At 46.1% G+C, this 16103-nt stretch overlaps 1 protein-coding gene across 3 annotated transcripts in view; it reads right to left on the minus strand.

Annotated features, from left to right (window-relative positions):
- The window catches only part of RTN4IP1 (reticulon 4 interacting protein 1), a 45675-nt gene that overhangs the window by 1155 nt on the left and 28417 nt on the right, over positions 1-16103 (minus strand). Inside the window, exons 6-9 of one of the 3 annotated variants that reach the window (XM_067011545.1) lie at positions 15176-15312; positions 12281-12464; positions 7260-7352; positions 2991-3056 (exon numbers count right to left, since the gene is read on the minus strand). In XM_067011545.1, the coding sequence (XP_066867646.1) occupies positions 3039-3056; positions 7260-7352; positions 12281-12464; positions 15176-15312 (432 nt within the window). In that variant the 3' untranslated portion in view covers positions 2991-3038. Of the gene's footprint in view, positions 1-2990; positions 3057-7259; positions 7353-12280; positions 12465-15175; positions 15313-16103 lie in introns of those variants that run through there. The other 2 variants (XM_059083849.2, XM_067011546.1) reach the window with 2 other exon arrangements.

Raw genomic sequence — 16103 nt, forward strand, 5'->3', positions numbered from 1 at the left:
AACTCATCCTTTTCAAAACTTCAAGCAAAAATCAATATCCACTGGCTCTTTCAGTGAACTACCTGCCACTGCTCCACAGGCAGATATAAGTTGTCAGAAGGCGTAAGCCTATGTCTCGCAACCCTTTCCCTTTTACAAGAGGAAGAAGTATGTGCTTTTGTGTTCAGATGCACCCGATGGACCTTGCTCTTGTGTGAATTTCACAGCCCTGCCACCAGAGAGCGTCTCGGACTCCAAAAGTTCCCTTCTCCAGAGCTGATAATTCTTTTGTACCCACAAACCACGATAAGCTCATAAAAGTCACAGCTAGCACATACTGTCCGTCCTCACTATGTGCCAGGCACTCTAAGTGCTCTGTAAATGCTCTGTATATTTTACCTCATTTAATCCTTACAACCACCTTATGAGGTAGGTACTATTATTATTCCCATTTTACAGGTGAATAAATTAAGACGCAGAGTTAAATAAGTTGCCCAACGTCCCATAACTGCTAAGTGGTAAAGCAGGATTCAAGCTGGTGCCAGAGTCTGTGCTCTTTCCACTATGCACTAAGCCTTTCATATATCAGCAGCTGCTTTCTACATCTACTCCTAAAATCTTAAGGGGAGGGAAAGGTAGCCAAGGATTACAATGATTCATCACAGCCTGCATCTTGGCTGGCCTGCCTCATGCTAACAGACTGTGCCACCTGAGGATCCAGTCTCCAGGCCACCAAGATAGCAGTTGCATGGTCCATAGGCCACCACTCCCATCTGCACCTGTGGAGGACATCACTGATGAATAACCGTGGCACGCTCTAGCAAGCTGAGGGTGACCTCAACCTCCCCCAGCATGGCGGCCACTGTGAACGGAAACGATCTGAGCTGGCTTGTTAGAGGAAATCTGCTTGCCTTGTCTGGTAAAAGAGTGGAATGCATCCAAGTTGTTCCCTGCACGTCCCAGCCAGAACCTCCCGAACCCATCCCTCTCCTTCAAGCTGCTGGGACACTGCTTTTTGGATGCCGACTACTTGAAAAGGAATCACGTGAATGCATGCTTAAAATGCAGAGTCCTTGGTCTCCTGTTAGAACAACTAAATCAGAATCTCTAGGGGTGGAGGTGAGTTTTCTGCACATCAGGGAGGGAATCACTGCAGCCTTTTGCCTTATGCTTAGGGTTCCTGACTTGTATCATGCACATTCACCCGCTCCACAAAGACTAAGTGTCTGCCTTCTAAGTGCCAGGCACTGACACAGAGCAGGCACACAAAGCAGGCACCAGAGAGAGACATCAAGAAAAGAAAGGAGGCAGTGACACCCATTCGTTGTCACTGAGCACCGGACGCCAGCAGCGGCGTTACGAGAGGTGACAAAGGAACGGGAATCCACCAGCTCCACTCCAGGATGGGCGGCCCGCCCACCCAGCTCCGTCCACTTTAGAACCTGGCCGGAGAGACAGACCCTGAACTGATGACCCAGGCAGCCCACAGCGACGGCACACTTTAATCTGGCTGGTCAGGCCTATTGTGGCGGATAATCCCACAGGGCTGACTGTAGCATAACAGGCATTCAGTTCTTCCCGTAAGTGACAATGAAAAAGAGGCTTTCAATTAACAGGCAGGCAAATGCCACTGTTGGCTGAATATATGACAGCAAACAGAGATTAATGGGATAATGAGGCAGTGTCCACATGCAGCCTCACAGCAGACCTAGAATGCTTGTTTGCTATGGACAAAGGGATCAGAGCGAAAATCCAGAGAGGGGGAAAGAAAGGTTACTCACGGTGAGGTGGGGACATTTATGTGATGACACTGCTGTAGTCTGGCCGGCTCAGGGAGCCCTGGTATAAAGCGGCGGGCTCGATACCACACTCGAGGGCGACGCGGACGCGCGGGGTGCACAGCTGACCGGGAGCCCACGGCTGCAGCACTCATCCCAGTCTTAGACCCAAATTCAGGCTCTCCTGATTGTCCTTTCCCTTCCTAAACAAAGGCTGCACAAAACCAGGCCCCGGGCTTTGGCACCTGCTGCCTGACATCCCTTCCATGAGACTAGGGACCGTGGGAAACTCAGCCTCCCTGGTGTGGCCTCAGAACACTGTTGCTCATCAGCCACTGGGCAAGCCTCCCTGCCTCTCAGGCAGAAACCCTCTCAGCACAGGAGCTTCGGAGAGCTGGTGGAGAGAGGGTGGCACCCAGGCAGGCACGGCGGCCTGCAGAGAGGCTCTCCCTCAATCCCCACTTCCCTGTGCAAATCACAGAATAGTAGAGCTTAAAGCAGGGGAGCCTCTGAGCCAGCCTGTTGGATAGATTAGGAAACTGAAGCGCAGGTGTTTACGTGCAAAGTGCAAGGTCAGAGCTGTTAGCAGAGGAGCAGACTTAGGGTCCCAGACACCTGATGTCATCACGGCATGGCATGGGGGTGTTTTGGGGAGGGAAGCCCAGGTCTGTCTCCTCTTCCCCAGACCCTCGGCCGCAGCCTCCACGGGGCACAGAAACTGATCCCAGAGGGTGGGGAGTGTGAGGAGACAGGCCGATGACAGAAACCCAGGGAGACCTAAAGGCCCCTGGCGATCCCTGTCCTCACGCCTGTGGACAGGCCCCGGCGCAGGGCGGAAGGACACAGCGCCAGCACCGCCTCTTGGACAGGCGTGGCCCTGAGCTCTGCCACAGGATCAGTATTTCCTGGGTCGGGATAAAGGGGAAGAAGGGGGCTTAAACTAAGCAGATACGAAGAAGAAAAAGGTGGGCTTTGCTCGGACTTGCTATTTCTGAACTTCCTGGCCCCAGATGGAAAACTCAAGGCTGGAAAATAGGAGGTGAGATTGGGCGGGGGGAGGGTACTCTCCAAGGCGGTAAATGTGCAATCCCAGGACTTGTCCCTAGGCCCCCCTAAAAATAGGCACTCCTTCTAGCCAGAAGGTGAGGGGAGAAACTCAGCCTATGTTTCCCCATAGAAACAATTTCAGTGGCATCTGAAAACTTCATAGCATCAAGGCTGTAAGGTACCTACCACATCTGGCAATATGGCACTGTCGTAGTGGTCCCAGGGATTCAGTTCCTAGCCATTACATTCTTTCTATGGGAGAAAAAATCCAGCTGCAAATAAGGAGTTTAAAGTTTTGGAATACAGTGCATTGCAAAACTAGGGCCTGGCCATCCCAAGGCGGGTCTGGGAAATCATTTGCCTCAGGACTTATTACACTGTCTCTAAAGCTGCACTGTCCAAAATGGTTAACCTCGAGCCACACTACTACTACTTAAATTTAAATTAATCAAAAGTAAATAAAATGAAAAACTTAGTCTCTCAGTTGCACTAGCCACATTTCAAGTGTTCAACAGCCACATACAGCTAGTGGCTACCACACTAGACAATGCAGACAGAGAACATTTCCATCACTGCAGAAAGTTCTAGTGGACAGCACTGCTCAGGATGTAATTCAGCGTGACCAATGCATCTCTCCACACACTACTGGGCATAGCAAAGTGCCCACTAGCTCTCAGTAACTGTTTTGAATTAAATTCAAATAAGTTCCACAGGAACTATTCTGATGCTGGCTAAAATAAATAAACCGAGATACATCATCGCTCAACCAAGAAGCTTGGCTGGTCACCTAGGATCTTGAATGGACCTGTGGACTCCAATGGCCTTAGTAAGTACACGGACACACATGTGCGTACACATACTCAAAAAGATGAAAGGGTATGAAGGAACATCTCCCTCCCATACTTGATCCTCAGCCACCTAGTTCCCCTCCTCAGGTGCAGCAGCCAGTATTTCAAATTTCTTTTCATGTTTTTTTAAGTGTTTTTTTTTTAATAGAACTTTATTGGAGTATAATTGCTTCACAATACCGTGTTAGTTTCTGTTGCACAACAAAGCGAATCAGCCATATGCAGACACGTGTCCCCATATCCCCTCCCTCTTGAGCCTACCTTGCATCCTCCCTATCCCACCCCTCTAGATCATTGCAAAGCACCAATCTCCCTGTGCTGTGCTGCTGCTTTCCACCAGCCAACTATTTTACATTCGGTAGTGTATATATATCCATGCTACTCTCACTTCACCCCAGCTTTGCCCTCCCACCCCATGTCAAGTCCGTTCTCTATGTCTATCTCTTTATTCCTGCCCTGCAACTAGGTTCATCAGTACCTTTTTTTTTTTTAGATTCCACATATATGCATTAGCATATGGTATTTGTTTTTCTCTCTTACTTCACTCTGTATGACAGACTCTAGGTCCATCCACCTCACTACAAATAACTCAATTTCATTTCTTTTTATGGCTGAGTAATATTCCATTGTATATGTGTGCCCCATGCATTGTGGTAGGCACCCCACCAAAAACAGTTTGCTAAATAGTACAAAAACAGGAAATGTTGATTGTGCTTAGGAGAAAATGCCAATAAACTTCAGGCATAAGACACAGTTTCAGTAGCAGCCCATTAACCTCATTGTGCTAATTATAAATCATTTTTTTGTTTCACCCTACTGAATCACAAAACATCTTTGGACTACCCAAAAAACTGGTAATGTTGGGGCCCTGACAAGGAGAATCTCCATGACTGAGGGACAGGAGTCAAAGGAAGAGTCTATGAAATAACTTTTCCTACCTTTTGGATTTTGAATATTACAAATGTATAATTCATTCCAAAGCTTAAAGTATTTCAAGAGTAGCCTCTTTTGGTTCATGGCCTCACACTGTCAAAAAACAACTCCAGCTCCTCTATCGGATACCTGCTAATTAGATTCATTAAACACTCAGCCAAAGGTTGGAAGGATTTCAGTGTCCTCGTCCAACTTAACAGTCTTTACTAACCACACAATGGGTAAGCAGATCTGTTCTGTTATCCTTTCCAACTTGCCAGTGCAGACAGGCAACAACCTCTCACACCCACAAAGAAGCAGGATGCACAGCACAGCTGACCTCTTCGTGGATCCAGTGTCCCATATCAACCGCCACAGTCCCAGAGCCCTTCACTGTCAGAAATGACTCCTGAGCCCAAATAACCCTGGTGAGAAGAGAATCAAAGGCCAAAGGAACATCTCCTCACTCTCCCTTGGAGGAGGACACTTGAAGGGCATCATTATTTCTACCATGTCCTCTTTTAGCCATTCCACCAGTTATCTACCAAATTCAATAGGGACATGCACACAAACACCTCTCTTTGTTGCATCAATAGTAATTTCTAGGTAGAGAGAGCGTCACAATATTTTGAACACAGAAGAGCAATGATAAGCATGTGGACAGTCTGGAGCAGACGTCAGGACAAGTGTGGTGACTTCTGCAGGACAGGCACCTCTCTAATGATGAGGCTCCATCCCCACTCAGCACTATGCACAACTATGGGCCATATTATCTGATGATGGCTCATTTCCTTCTTCCTAGAAATAAAGTAAGCATCCCTGTGGGGAGATCCCTACAGAGAGGCACGTTGCAGCCACAACAAGGCTGAGCTCCTGTCTACTCAGTACACATCAAGACTTAGAAGACTGAGAAGAGGCAAGCAAACTTGGAACCAAAATATTTGGGAAATAGTAGTGGGCCATTTTCTATCGTAAGTTCCTTGGCTGAAATAGAATAAAAAAACTAAATGCACAAAAAGCAGCCAGTAGTTCCTAAACACATTTTTTTCCCAAACCAAAATGGAAACACGACATGGGCCAGCAAGGGGCAGGTGCCAGCACAGGAAAACCCATTTCGAGGGGCTCCTTCCATATGGCTTAGCAAGGATCACATGGTGTGATGCTGGACTTGCTCCAGACCCTTTCCCTGCCCAGTGTAAAATGACAAGGACAAGTCAATTTAAGCTAAAGTCCTAGATCAGCTTCAAGCACGAAGAATGCAGCTTAATGGTGAGGAGGGAAAAGCACAGGACTGGGGCCAGAGGTATGAGTTCTGGTCCCATGTCTACAAATTTGAGCATGTCCCTTTATCCCTTTGAGCCAGTTTTCTCATCTATAAAATGAGAATCATTTTATCTATGACTTCATGCAACCCTCTAGGGTACATGAGCCTCTCCAATCATTTGTTTATTATTTATTTATTTTTTATTTATTTATTTTTTACTTTTGGCTGAGTTGGGTCTTTGTTGCTGCCCGCAGGCTTTCTCTAGTTGCTATGAACAGGGGCTACTCTATTGTGGTGCGCGGGCTTCTCATTGTGGTGACTTGTGTTGTGACGGAGCACAGGCTCTAGGCGCGTGGGCTCAGTAGTTGTAGCTCACGGGCTCTAGAGCACAGGCTCAGTAGTTGTGGCACACGGGCTTAGTTGCTCCGTGGCATGTGGGATCTTCCCGGACCAGGGCTCGAACTTGTGTCCCCTGCATTAGCAGGTGGATTCTTAACCACTGCACCACCAGGGAAGCCCTCCCTTCATTTATAATTCCATATAATTTCTCAATAAAACCACGAATATCAGTACCAGAATATGAGTTTGCCTTCTGGGTTATTCTTCCAGAGGTGGCATGTCTGGGCCGTTAAAACCACATAAGAAGTTAAATAGGCAGGTGGTAGCTAAGGAGTCTTTCAACTGCCATCAGCCCTAAGAGCCCTTTCAACACCCAAAAAGGGCTGACCAGGCTCCAAGCAGTAGTCCCTCCCCACCAAGTCCGCTGCAGGACAGACTCAAATAGACAGAAACACCAACCAGTTGTCTCTACCAAAATCGCCATCAATCCTGAATCACATCCTGCCCACTGACCCTCTCAGACATACCATTTATTTGCCGATTTTATTACACTGGCCTGGGAACAGGAGACCCAGGGACCTAACTTCTAGTCCATTTCTGTTTAGATTCCGCAGTGTTTGATCTCTTTGCTCATCTGGAAATCTGCTTGCCTCCAAAGCAGCCTCACCCTTGGACTAAAGAAGTTCAAGAAGCAATGCAACTGCAAACTCACAAGTGTATCCCCACCTTTGTGCAACAATTGCCTTCACGGTGCCTTCTTTTCAGGACCATTATCAAAATATCAGCAGCCCAGCTGTAGATCCCAGCTCTGCTACCATCTAACCAAGTGTCTTTGGGAAAATCACATAAGCTCTCTGGGCCTGCCTCTCATCTACAAACCAAAGGGGCTGCACTAGATGGCGTACACTCTGTCTCAAATGCAGCAGTCTATGGCTCTGATTCCCACGGAGACAGAACCCAAAACACAGCACTTAAACTCGAAATGTAAGGCAGCGTGGACATTGGCCAAGCCTACCTCTGCAGAGTTCCCATTGACTAGGCTTGCTGGGCAGGTCACCAAGATGACAACGGACGCCCTGGCAATACACTTACCTTTCCCGCATCCACCAGTTCTGCAATGTCATCTAGATATGGACCACTGGCCATGAAAAAAGCCCAGCGATAATGGACTCCTTGCCAGAAATGCTAAAAAGAAAACAAAACGTGTCAAATATAGGAAAGGATGAAATCTGACTAAATGCAAATGTGGGGAAAAGTATTGCCTGGATGACGCAGACAGACAAACTGCTTCCCTGTTTCACGCTGCCACAATGAGCTGTACACCCAGCACCTCAGCACAGTGACTGACAGACAGCGGATGCTCCAAAAATGTTTCATAAATAAGTGAATGAACAGAGATATGCTTCTCCCCCAAGCTGTGACTGACAAGTAAGCACAGGAAAGCTCTTCTTAAAATGACAGTCTAATCTTACACACTCAATTTCTTCCCGAGGACATATGAGGGGCTGAGACCTCTAGACTTTCCCTACCAAGGTTTGAATAAAGCCCCGAGGCACCCCAGAAAAGAGCTTTTACCTAATTCAAGAATGCTTTAAGGGCAATAAGGCACCAAAATATGATCTTAAACAAGAAATCCAATCAATTTTTTTTTTTTTTCTGGCTCTGAGAGGAATTAAAGCCAGCTTTAAAGGCAAAACAAAGCAAAAAGTTCCTCATGCATCATGGCTGGATCCTCCCCTATAGTTGTAGCAAGTCCCAAGCCACCTAATCTACTATGGGGCAAAATGCCCCCTGGTGAAGACAGGCAAAAATCTTACACCAAGAGGGTTCATGACCACTCTACTACCGTAGCCACTTTGATTATTATTCTTTATGTCGGAGGCAGGGTAGGCCATTATCAAAACAGCAAGTGAGCTGAGGTTCTCAGTGAGACCTCAACGACCCGCCCAACTAAACTTCATCAGACGGGAGCGACCCAGAGGCAGGAGAGGGGCCGGCCAGTACCTCCCCGCCGCCTCCCTCCCTGCACCTGCCCCAACTGCTGGGCGAGCTCAGACTTTCTCCACCGAGCTCACCGAGCAATCTCGGCATGATGATCAGCTAGCATCACGGCATGAAGCCGGCAGGTGCAGTGGAACTCCCCTGCTACTCTACCTCAGGCCTTGAGAGTTGTGTTATTTAGGTCAAGCTACCACTTTCAGCCTGTTTCCCGGCCTGTAGAATGGAGGTACCACCAACCTAGCTGACGGGGGTGGGGGGCTGGAGGGACTAAATGAGAATATATGTAAGGTGCCTGACACGTCGAAAATATTCGATAAATATTTACCTAGTGCTGAAAGTAAAGCTTACTGAGGAAAGACTGGGGCAATGCAAATAGAGTTTAAGATTGTGGAGAGACAGACAAAACCCAAGCTGTAGTCTAGGCAGAGCTTCACAGTGAGTGTGCCAGGAACAGCTCACTGGTTTGGCTGAGTGACCCTTATTGTCTAAACTGGAACAACTGTAAGAGTTAAAGGGGTCACCACTGATCATTATCTCAGGACCACAGATGTAAATAGAGCCAAGCTCACCCTAGAATAGGTACGACAAGCCCTCGGAGTAGCAAGGCAGAGCCTGGGCTAACGCAAGTCTCCAGGTAGTTTGCTCTTGACCCAGAGTGGTCTCGATATGCTATTCAAATACTATCATCTTCTCTGTGTGTCAGAGCGTGAAAGAGGTCAGGAAGCATTGGCCTAGACAACTAACTTGAAAACAAACAAAACAAAAAAACCCATTTGAAGGCTTAGGTGGCTAGATACCAGAGGCACTGGGACTGTCCCAAGCTTAGAGCAGGTCCAGTTAATTACAATCACAGAAGACCTGTTCATGTACTTCTCCATAGGACTGGTTTTACAGACTGTAATTAAAACCTTCTGATCATTGTTTAGAGTTTTAAAGAGGAACAGTGGTGGTCATAACTGCCATATCTATAATTCTTTACAGCAGGTTGCCCTGTAAAGTGAAACATTTGGTCTGCAACAGCAGAATTTTTATATTCTGCTCTAAGAGGTCTGTGTAGGTTTTCCAGGCCATTACAGGAGAGAGTAAACCAAAGCAGGCAGGCATTACAATGAGGCTTTAACTGTGCACATTCTCAGAAAGACATCAGAAACTACTTAAAAGGTTTTCACGTGAGATTACCACTATCATCTTTCAAGACGGGGGAAAGGGAAACGAAGAGAGCTATGCCTGTCTTACTCTCAGAGGATAGCTCTGAAGCTTAACTTGTAAGAGGTCTCACTGCAATTCAAACTGTGAAATCTTATGGAAAACTTAAACTTATATCTTAAAGCAGTTGGGAAGCCCGAGTTTCATGAAAAGAGAAAGAAGAGACAAAGGACAGCTAAGATTCCTTCCTCCACCACAAAGCACCCCATGGACACTGCTTCTGGCTGCCGTCTGAACCAAGTGAAACTAAAGAACCCGGAGCTCAGCGCCCGGTTTGTTCACGCCTATCACCCAGACCCAGCTCCTAAGGACTGAGCAGCAGTCTCCTCTATCACAGCTCTTCTTCACCGCCTCTAAGGACTTAGTACACAGCATTCAAGAGACCAAAGTCCTCAACTTCACCCCCCAAAAGGTTCCAACTTAATTTCGAGAATCAAGAAGCTAATTATCAAGCCAGTCAACTTGCAGATACATGGCAGTGATGGCTACGTCGACATGACTCTCAACCTCTTCACCCTTGAGGAACCTTCTACTGCCTTTTTCCTGAGCCTGAAGTATTTTGTCTAATTTAAAAAAAAAAAAAGAATGTATATTTTCTTGTCACTTATTCCACTTCAACACTAATTCAGATTTTAAACCAATAAGCTATAATTACCAACAGTGCATAACATGGAATTATAAGCCTCTGTCACCACTGTCATGTCGGGTAGAGAGCAGACTCTGAAGCTCTGCTATCAGTCCTGTACTAGGGCTGATCTGCACTAGTCTTCAAGGCCCACCATGCATGGGATGTGTTCAGTTGGGTGACATAGCTCCTTACGGCCCTCTTAACAAAATCAGGCTGACTAATCAAATCTTTGAAACCCCCAGAATGCCATAAATAGTTAGAGTTTCTGATTCACATGGGACATGTACTGTCAAGACAAGTTGATACAATTCCATAAGAAGCATGATGGTTCCATTAGTCTTTGTAGCCTCACTGACGGAAGAATACAATTTCCTTCAGGTTTTTTTAAAAATTAATTAATTTATTAATTAATTTATTTTTTGACTGAGTTGGGTCTTTGTTGTTGCATGCGGGCTTTCTCTAGTTGCGGTGAGTGGGGGCTACTCTTCGTTGCAGGGCACGCGCTTCTCATTGTGGTGGCTTCTCTTGTTGCAGAGCACAGGCTCTAGAGCGCAGGCTCAGTAGTTGTGGTGCACAGGCTTAGTTGCTCTGCGGCATGTGGGATCTTCCCAGACCAGGGCTCGAACCCGTGTCCCTTGCATTGGCAGGTGGATTCTTAACCACTGTGCCACCAGGGAAGCCCCTTCCTTCAGGCTTTTGAAATTCAAAAAAATCCCCATGACCTCTAAAGGTCCAAAAGCCCCAGTCTGGGAGTCACTGGCATATGCCAGTGTTACTACCATGAAAACAACCAGCTCTATACTGTCTTTTTTTTTTTTTTTTTTAACATCTTTATTGGAGTATAACTGTTTTACAATAGTTGTTAGTTTTTCCTTTACAACAAAGTGAATCAGTTATACATATACATATGTTCCCATATGTCTTCCCTCTTGCATCACCCTCTCTCCCACCCTCCCTATCCCACCCCTCTAGGTGCTCACAAAGCACAGAGGTGATCTCCCTGTGCTATGCGGCAGCTTCCCACTAGCTATCTAGTTTACATTTGATAGTGTAAATATGTCCCTGCCACTCTCTCACTTCATCACAGCTTACCTTTCCCTCTCCCCATATCCTCAAGTCCATGCTCTAGTAAGTCTGTGTTTTATTCCCGTCCTACCACTAATCTCTTCATGACATTTTTTTTCCCCTAGAGTCCATATATATGTGTTAGCATACGTATACTGTCTTAATGAAGCTTCTGGCTTCATATACAAGAGCCTGTATGTATTAAGACAGTGAAACAGAGAGCTATCAGGTGCAGACAAGAAAAAAGCGGAAGGTGTATCAGATGGAATCAGGAGTGGTAATAATAGCTAATAATAAAGGCTAACATTTAATGGGGCTTCCCTGGTGGCGCAGTGGTTGAGAGCCCGCCTGCCAATGCAGGGGATGCGGGTTCGTGCCCCGGTCCAGGAGGATCCCACACGCCGTGGAGTGGCTGGGCCCGTGAGCCATGGCCGCTGAGCCTGCGCGTCCGGAGCCTGTGCTCCACAACGGGAGAGGCCACAACAGTGAGAGGCCCGCATACCAAAAAAAAAACAAAACAAAACAAACAAAAAAAGAATCCGCCTGCTAATGCAGGGGACACGGGTTGGAGCCCTGGTCCGGGAAGATCCCACATGCCGTGGAGCAACTAGGCCCGTGTGCCACAACTACTGACCCTGCGCTCTAGAGCCCATGAGCCACAACTACTGAGCCCATGTGCCACTACTACTGAAGCCCGCGCACCTAGAGGCCGTGCTCCACAACAAGAGAAGCCACCGCAATGAGAAGCCCACACGCCGCAACGAAGAGTAGTCCCCGCTCACCGCAACTAGAGAAAGCCCTTACACAGCAAAGACGCAATGCACCAAAAATAAATAAATTTTTTAAATAAATAAATAAATAAAGGCTAACATTTAATAAGACCGTCTTGGGTACCAGGCATTGTGCCAAGTTCTTCACATGGGTGGATTATCTCATTTAATCCTTACAACATACAGTAAGGGAGATACACCATGAGCCTCATTTCTCAGGTGAAGATGTTGAAGCTTAGTGACGCTAAGTAACTTGCACGGGGCTACACAGCTACCAAGTGGAGGCCAGAATTTGTATCCCGTCAGTACGTGACTCCAGAGCCCTGCTTGCAGCCACTGTGCTGTGCTGGCTCCATGAGAAAAGAAACTGGCTAGGAGGAAACCAAATTCCAGAAGCCCGAGGCGCCTGCTTGCTGTCACCAACCAAGACTCTCTCCCCCTACCTTCAATGTCTTAGAGCCCACGGTGACGCCTGTCTGCAACATGCCATCCGCTATGCCCAACCGGTCCATGTTCAGGAGGAAAGGAGTCACCAAAGTCACATACGTGGCTCCTGACCACTTCTTGAGAAACTTTAGAGCCCATGTTTCGGTGGATCCACCAACACTGTCGAGGATAAAATCAAACCTGAAGAGAAAGAATCAAATCAAAACATCCTGGTCAGCCTTTATCCAGGGCTCCAAGCCGCCTTCACTCCCAGCGCCAGTTAGCTACAGGGTTTGTTTCCACGACAGCTCGCAGACAGCAGGGGGTGGATGCCCGGACAAAGGAGAAAAGGGCACACCCACTTACTGGATCTCTGGGATTTCTCCCCCGTAAGTCAATGTCATTTTTTTAAATCATAAAATCATATTACTTTCAAATACTTTAAGAATGACTTAAACAAGTGGTCTCCAACCAAGGGTGATTTTGGCCCCCAGGAGACATATAAGGCAATGTCTAGAGACATTTTCAGTTGTGACAATTGGGGGAGGCGGTGGGAAGGGGGTACTGGCATCTAGAAGCCAGGGATGATGATAAACATCCTACAACGCACAGAACAGCCCCTCACAACAAAAAATTATCCAGCCCAAAATGTCAGTAGTTGAGAAACTAAGGTTGCCAAGGCTGAGAAACCCTGACTCAAGCTTTATAGAAAACGTCAAAGCTATCCATCCAATGTAAGTCAAAGTACTCTTTCGTTCACATGAATACTTGAGAGAAAAGTGTATTAGGTTTTGACCCACACAAGCCATTTGCTTGTATTCCCTCCACAATCAGAACTGCTTTTGAAGCATCCTCTTCACCTTATGGAATTCTCTTCTTTTGGTTTCAGGCACATCAGCACAATGCAAAAGAGAAATCAACAGCCTGCTCTCAGTCTCCAGTTCTGCTCTAACATGCCAAAAAAATCCAGTCATAATGGAATCCACAGGAACTGACAGATATTCAACTCCTTAAATCTAATCTAAAATTGCTACTATCGCTACATTCTACTTAAAGGGGATAAAACCCAATGAAGCTTTAAAATACTTTAGAACTAAACAAAGATCTATTTAGAGAATGCATGCTTATATATTAAGCAAATTAATAGAGGAATTCCTTTTTGGTAAATCCTTTTTCCCTCCTAAATTCATCTGGATGAAGTCAAACATCAAAGCTTCTAAAACCAGCTTTGGCCAACTTTGTGGCTCTTGAGTCTTTCATGGGACTAAACTAAAGAAGGGCAAATAAAAATTAAAAGATATGAAGTACAGGAGTATGACCTGACTAGATGACTATTCTCATTAGAAAAGAACAGAAAAATTCTTTTTTATGAGTTTAAGTTTCTGCTTAAGTTTCTACTTTTAAGGTCCTATTTCATTCCCAAATTTTGGATAAATAAACATGATGACAATTTAGATAAAACTTAAGGGCAGCCTGGTATTATAGAACTGGCACTGCCTGGTATTATAGAACTGGCACTGCCTGCAAAAAGAAGTCCAGAGACCAGGCTGTAGACCGAGCTCTCCCACTAATGATTAAGTGGCATGAACTTGAGCATGAAAAAAACTCCTAAATCCTCTGCCCCTTATTTTCTCGACTATAATGCCATAGAGTAGGACTGAAGGATTTTAAAGCCCTTTCCTGCTGTAAAATCCTAGGATTCAAATCTAAAAGGTTTCTATTTGGAAGGAGGAACAAATTTATTCTAGGTGGATTAAGAGGCCAACCTCCAGGCAGAAGTTACAAAGATCAATTTTAACTAAAGCGATCATTAAAAAAACAGTAGCCTGCATTTGCGAGCTGGTGAGGTCCCCTGACTGGACAAGAGCAAGCGGAAGGGACAAGGCCACTGGGCGGAGACTCGGAGGAAGAGAGTGAGGTGCAGGGTGGGAGGCTAGCCTGGGTGCACTTGCGCCTTCACCCGTCAGGGTCTCTATTCTCTGGCAAAAGATTCCAGACATGCAAAAATCTCAAGGTGGGGGGCCTCCCTGGTGGCGCAGTGGTTGAGAGTCCGCCTGCCGATGCGGGGGACACGGGTTCGAGTCGGGAGGATCCCATATGCCGTGGAGCGGCTGGGCCCATGCACCGCAGCTGCTGAGCCTGCGCTCTGCAGTCCATGAGCCGCGACTACTGAAGCCCGTGTGCAGCAACAAAGACCCAACATAGCCAAAAATAAATAAATAAATAATTTTTTTTTTTAAAAAAGGAAAAATCTTTGAAATAGAAGCAGTAAAAGAGCTTTCCAAATACTCCTCAGGCACGCTCTCCGCTGCAGCTCTGCCTGGGCTGGGTGAAGACCAGATTCCTACGCACCCCCGTCTCTGCCCGAGCCACAGTCGGGATGGACAGGGCCTGAGAGAATTCCTGAATCCGCTCTCACTTGGCATACTCCATCAAACCACAGCCTGGCATTCAGACGCACCGAGAACGTCCACAGACTCCCATTACTGATATCTATACTGCGTTTGCTTCTCTGAAACCCTCATTATGAAGCCAAAACACTAATCATGTATTTCACGTACTGGTCTATGTTCTTCTTGTGGTGTCAAATGCCCCTGGAGGGAATACACTTGCAATTTTGCCTTCAGACCTGTTACACACGAGCAATAAAAGGAAGTTAACTTAAAAATTAGCAGAAGGCTAGGTAAGCAAAATATCTTCCTCCGTACAAATTACATTACATGATCGTGCTGTATTAACATCTGGAGTTAAAACAGAAACCAACGTAAATAACCTCTGGAGACATGGAGTGTTTTCGTAGATTCTTGTCTAAGATTCCAACATGACTGTAAGGCCACCCAACCATTTCAGGCTTGCATTATCAGCTGTCTTTGTTCCCACCTTCCCAATATGAACGTTGTTTGAATACATACGGCTTTAAATATTTCAACTGCTCTTCCATATTTCCGGATTTGTAATCAATTACATCATCTGCCCCAAGCTTCCTTACAAGTTCACTGGCATCCTGAGAGCAAACTGCTGTCACATGAGCATCCCACGCTTTCATTACCTGCCCAAAAAGGAAAAAAAGGGGGGAGGGGAGTAGAAAAACTGAATTAAATAAAAAATAGTTGGCACCATGTATACATATACCAGGTTAATCTCTAGACAATTCTAAGTGCTCTGTCTTAACAAGAGTTACAGGAAGCTATCTGCCTAAAATAACTAGACTTTTAAAAAAAGAAGGATTCAGGATTAAGTATCCAGAAAGCATCATGCTCCAAAATTACTACAGTTCCTTTCTATAATGACAATTTCATAGAATTAAAAGGGAGCCATCAGGGCTTCCCTGGTGGCGCAGTGGTTGGGAGTCCGCCTGCCGATGCAGGAGACACGAGTTCGTGCCCCGGTCCGGGAAGATCCCACATGCCGCAGAGCGGCTGGGCCCGTGAGCCATGGCTGCTGAGCCTGCGCGTCCGGAGCCTGTGCCCCGCAACGGGAGAGGCCACAACAGTGAGAGGCCTGCGTACAGAAAAAAAAAAAAAAAAAAAAAAAAGGGAGCCATCATCAGCAAAATTTGAGAACAGTTACTTGAAGTTCACTGAGGAATTTTCAAATGGGCAGTTATAGGTCATAACAAATCAGCTGTTTTCTCACTCCTGTCCTCAATATCAATTTCCTGAACTTCCTTAATATAAGTTGCAGAGGTTCACTAGAATATACGAGTTCTGTGTTTGTTCTGTTCATTTATCCCTCTGTTAAATACAAAAAACAATAAAGGATTTAAAAACTACTCACAATCTTATCTAATTTCTCACTTTTAAAAAGTAATACTGACCAAGGAATATGCCCTGGAAATCT

Source organism: Kogia breviceps, chromosome 13 (genome assembly GCF_026419965.1).
Source record: "Kogia breviceps isolate mKogBre1 chromosome 13, mKogBre1 haplotype 1, whole genome shotgun sequence".
NCBI lineage: Eukaryota > Metazoa > Chordata > Mammalia > Artiodactyla > Physeteridae > Kogia > Kogia breviceps.